Source organism: Malus sylvestris, chromosome 17 (genome assembly GCF_916048215.2).
Source record: "Malus sylvestris chromosome 17, drMalSylv7.2, whole genome shotgun sequence".
Taxonomy (NCBI): Eukaryota; Viridiplantae; Streptophyta; class Magnoliopsida; order Rosales; family Rosaceae; genus Malus; species Malus sylvestris.
This window is the reverse complement of record NC_062276.1, coordinates 10,026,916-10,030,812: the sequence shown is the minus strand read 5'-3', so window position 1 is coordinate 10,030,812 and position 3,897 is coordinate 10,026,916. Positions and strand designations below refer to the sequence as shown.

General features: G+C 35.7%; 1 protein-coding gene across 3 annotated transcripts; it reads right to left on the bottom strand.

Annotated features, from left to right (window-relative positions):
* Positions 1-551: 551 nt before the first annotated feature.
* On the bottom strand, positions 552-3,006 carry LOC126609911 (uncharacterized). 3 transcript variants are annotated; one of them, XM_050277848.1, is made up of 2 exons: positions 2,576-3,006; positions 552-1,338 (listed from the first exon to the last, which is right to left on the bottom strand). In XM_050277848.1, exons 1-2 carry the CDS (start codon positions 2,600-2,602, stop codon positions 841-843), a joined length of 525 nt encoding a protein of 174 aa, XP_050133805.1. In that variant the 5' UTR covers positions 2,603-3,006; the 3' UTR covers positions 552-840. The 3 variants fall into 3 exon arrangements, with proteins under 3 accessions (XP_050133805.1, XP_050133803.1, XP_050133804.1); XM_050277846.1 differs by having other exon boundaries at positions 552-2,418; positions 2,576-3,005; XM_050277847.1 differs by having other exon boundaries at positions 552-1,540; positions 2,576-3,005.
* Positions 3,007-3,897: the final 891 nt, after the last annotated feature.

The following is a 3,897-nucleotide window of genomic DNA, read 5'->3' as shown; positions in this document are numbered from 1 at the left end:
ATACCTTCTAAAAGCAGGGTGCAAAGAGGTATATACTTGGATATGTGAACTAGGAAGAGAAATAGATAGAAAGAAATATACATCTCGTACACATAAGTATCTGAAGAAGTTGATGTTCCATCGTAACATTAATTAGCAATATTAGAAGTAGTCCAACTACGTATAAATATATGTAAAAGCTCTCCCATTACAGTACCTCTCGTATAACAACTTCAGCTTGTGGCAACTAAGAAATTGACCTTGTCAAGTTTACTTGTGTTCACTATATTAATATAGTATACTTAGTCTGAAGATCTGATCCAGTTTGTAATACAGTCTGAAGATCAGATTCAGTTTATAATTGATAATTATTAATGCAGTAATTGCATAGATGCTAATAGTCAACTCAATGTCTAGTTAACTTATATTGATTTAACAAAAGGTTTATTAACCTTCACCCTGAATTGTCCTCCAGAATCCATAAAAGGAATAAAGGGAGATCTAAAATGGTGACCAGTGATGCCATATCGACAGCAAAAAGAAGTTGAGAAGAAAAGGAAAAGCAAGTGGAATTCCAACAAAATAAATTTTTTTTGACCTTCAATTAAACTTTTAGTACTTTAATTAGTGTGCATTAGGAGAAATGAAAAGGGCCATAGTACAAGTGCTTTGGTGGGAATCCAAAGCTTGTCAAAAAGCAGAAGCAGCTTACCGTGCACAACATTATAACACAAAGTAGCCAATTGCACATAAGCGAAATGTAAAGTTGTAACGTAAAGTTGTAAACTTTATCTTCAACCAAATCCATGGCGGATCAAAAACATAAAAATGGTCATAAAATTGAATAAAAGAAGGTAACTCTCAAGCTTCAATCTCAAACCTTGAACACTTGATGGATCCCACGGATAAGTCGATTTCGAACAAATTTTCTTCCTCATTCATCTCATTGATCTCAGCCAAAAGCTCCAATATAGTATGCTGCTTAAAAATGGACTGGGGCGACAAACCTGGCATTTTCTGCTGCAGGTTAAACAATGAGTCATGCTCCTTGTGACCGACATAGTATCCACCCGGGAGGGCTATTTCGATGAGGCTATCCTCGTCGGAAATGGAGCCGTCTGAGAAATCTGGGCTCCGAGCCACACTGTCTCCAAACGACCAGTCAACTAATTCAGAATCATCACTGGTTGATAAGTGATCAAGGCATTCACTTTCTGATATCAAATCCGTTGAGCTCAGTGGTGCTTCTTCAGCATCCTTCTCTTGTGGGGTAGCACTTTGATATTTTGCATCTTCCAAGCAAGGAATGAACAGTTTTTCTTCAATTAACTTATTCTCAACCAGATGAAGAGGTTTTTGCTTAGAAAATGGGAAGAAAACAGTCGAGAAAATCAGTACCATAGATGTTAGGAAGATGGAGAGGAATCCAAACCCCATGAATCCAATCAATACAAGGAATGAAGCAAGAACAAGCAACAAAGGTGGTGGGAATCTGAAGAACCACAAAGGAGTAGCCATTTGATCTTCAAGTAGTTTTTTCAACTCCACGAATTACTCAAGCCTGAGTAAGTAATTATTGGAAGGAAAAATTAGGGTAAGTGGAGAGAAAACTTTCCTTTTCGTTGGATTTGAAAATTGTATAGTAAATATAAGTTGGTAGAGAAGAATACTAAAGGGTAAATTCTGGAAACAAAAATATTTATTGCAGAAAGCTGGTAGCCTGCTGCTTTCAACTCCAGAATAAGCAAGAAAATAGTAGGTGAAAATCAAAATGAAAGAGCCACAGGAGTAGCCCAATGGTAAAAGTGGGTAGAATCCTAGGTTAAATTAATAGGCTATTGATCTAGAGTTCGAAATCCTCTTTCGTAATTAAAAAAAAAATGATCAAACAGGAAAAAAAATGAAAGGCTCAAAATTTTGAGCTGTCCTCTAATATTTTTAACAAAAACCTAAAAAGGAAAGTTCTGAATGGGGGATTTGAAGAAGAAACTGCAGATAAATAGTTGTCTGAAAAAGCATGAACAGGAAGGAGGAAGTATATATGAAACTAATTAAGCTGTAAGCTGTGCTTTGAGATTTGAGGAAAGAGGAAGCAGCAGCTAAATTAATTCAACTAGTTTGCAATGAGGAAGCAAGCAGGTAAGGAGAAGAACAAATATATTAGGTATTTATTATTAAATAAAATGGAGGAGTTGTACTAAAGGGTTCTCTCATCACAGACTCAATACACAGTTCCCAACAGTCCCCAATTAAACCTAAAAAACTGGGTTTCTGTGTTTTCTAACACCCACCACACCAATCAAGTGCGTTTATCTCTGCAACTGATTCTCTTGAAAAACCCAAAACCCCCATAGTTTTTTCCCTGTATTGGTTTACACAGTCTGAGAGCTTGGAAATGAGAGGAAACCATGTGCTCCCATCTGAGCTCACCACATGGCACTTTCCATCAAACAAACAAGAAAGATAAATTATAAGAAGAAAAAAAAAAAACAGTGAACAAAAGGTTAATTAGTAATTTAGTATATATTATTGTTATGCTTTCTTCAACATTTCTACTCATAAACCTCAAGATTAATGAATAATAGAAGTACTCTACCTGACTTTCAATAAAGATAATGCTCATTTTCTCCTCTAAAGATACATTTGTTTTTCTTGATGACGCTCACTCAAAAACCCCACTTGTCTGCAGATTGGTTTCACACTTTCTGGGACTTCAATACCTTTGAAAGCTATGACTGGTCTCCTTGGAGATCCATCATCAACAAATACTATTTCTTAGGAAGCAATTTACAGGAGGAGTAGCTAGCTCCCACTCAAATTATAACCCCTCAGTCAAATTTCAGCCTTGTAAAGTGGCAATAACATGCAAACCTAAAAAAGTAGCCGACATCCATGCAATCTCTAAAGCTTCATGCATGCGCAGGCAGTTATTTCTGAACCAACTCAATTGAATTCCTTTGAATTAAGAAATGGAGGGACAAAAGCAACAAGACATGGTCACATAGTCATCATTAAAGAAAATTAAAATGAAAAAAAAAAAAAAAAAGGGATGGTGTGTATATAATTCCTAGCTAGATGATAAATGGATAGAAACCATTTAAATAGAAATCTCCTGCAATGATATAAAACGCATATTTAAGCGTGTCAGTGCTAATATTGGGGTTTTTAAATAATTTTATTAAATTAAATAAACTAATTAAAGTTAGAGAAAAGTATTACTGACTTTAGTGGAGGTGTCCAAAACGCATGGCTTTGTTCCTTGGCTTTTAAAGCCAATCGACATGTCTCACTAAAAGGGCATGTAAAAGTAAATATAACACAAGGTTTTAAAAGACGCTAAGCATTAGTCGGGCAGCGGGTTGGAGCCTGACGTCTAGGCGGCTACGTAGGCCTAGGAGGACTAAGCGATTTAAGTAAATTTATTATATATTGATTAAATAAGTGTTTATTTATACTTAAGAACACACACATAATTATATTAGGATATATAAATTGCAAACTAAAATGACATATAAATTATAAAGTATTAGAACATATTGAAAATATGGAGAATAAGCATATAATGAGTTTTCATCCAAGTATTCAGCAAGTCTCTTACATTTTATTGAAAAATTAAAATGCAAAATGAAAGTTATTGATTTTATCTCTAAGGCAGAGTCGTGACCTAGGCGGGCGCCTAGGTGGGCTAGGCGAATGCCTAAGCCGGTCTAGATGCACTTTCTTAATTTTCAAACGCCTAAAGATTAATCGGGACGGTGGCTAACCGCCTAGCGCTTAGGCAGGGATTTTTAGAACAGTGGTTGTACTTAACTCATTGCATTAGACAGGACATCTCCTTCGTTGTTGACCTATTGGTAAATATGCAGAACTACACCTATACGCAACCACTGAATTGGTATTAAAGACGCTTTTCTGCTA

Coding starts and splice junctions, on each gene's coding strand:
- LOC126609911 (XM_050277846.1), bottom strand. CDS start 1,497: ATGGCTACTCCTTTGTGGTTCTTCAGATTCCCACCACCTTTGTTGCTT.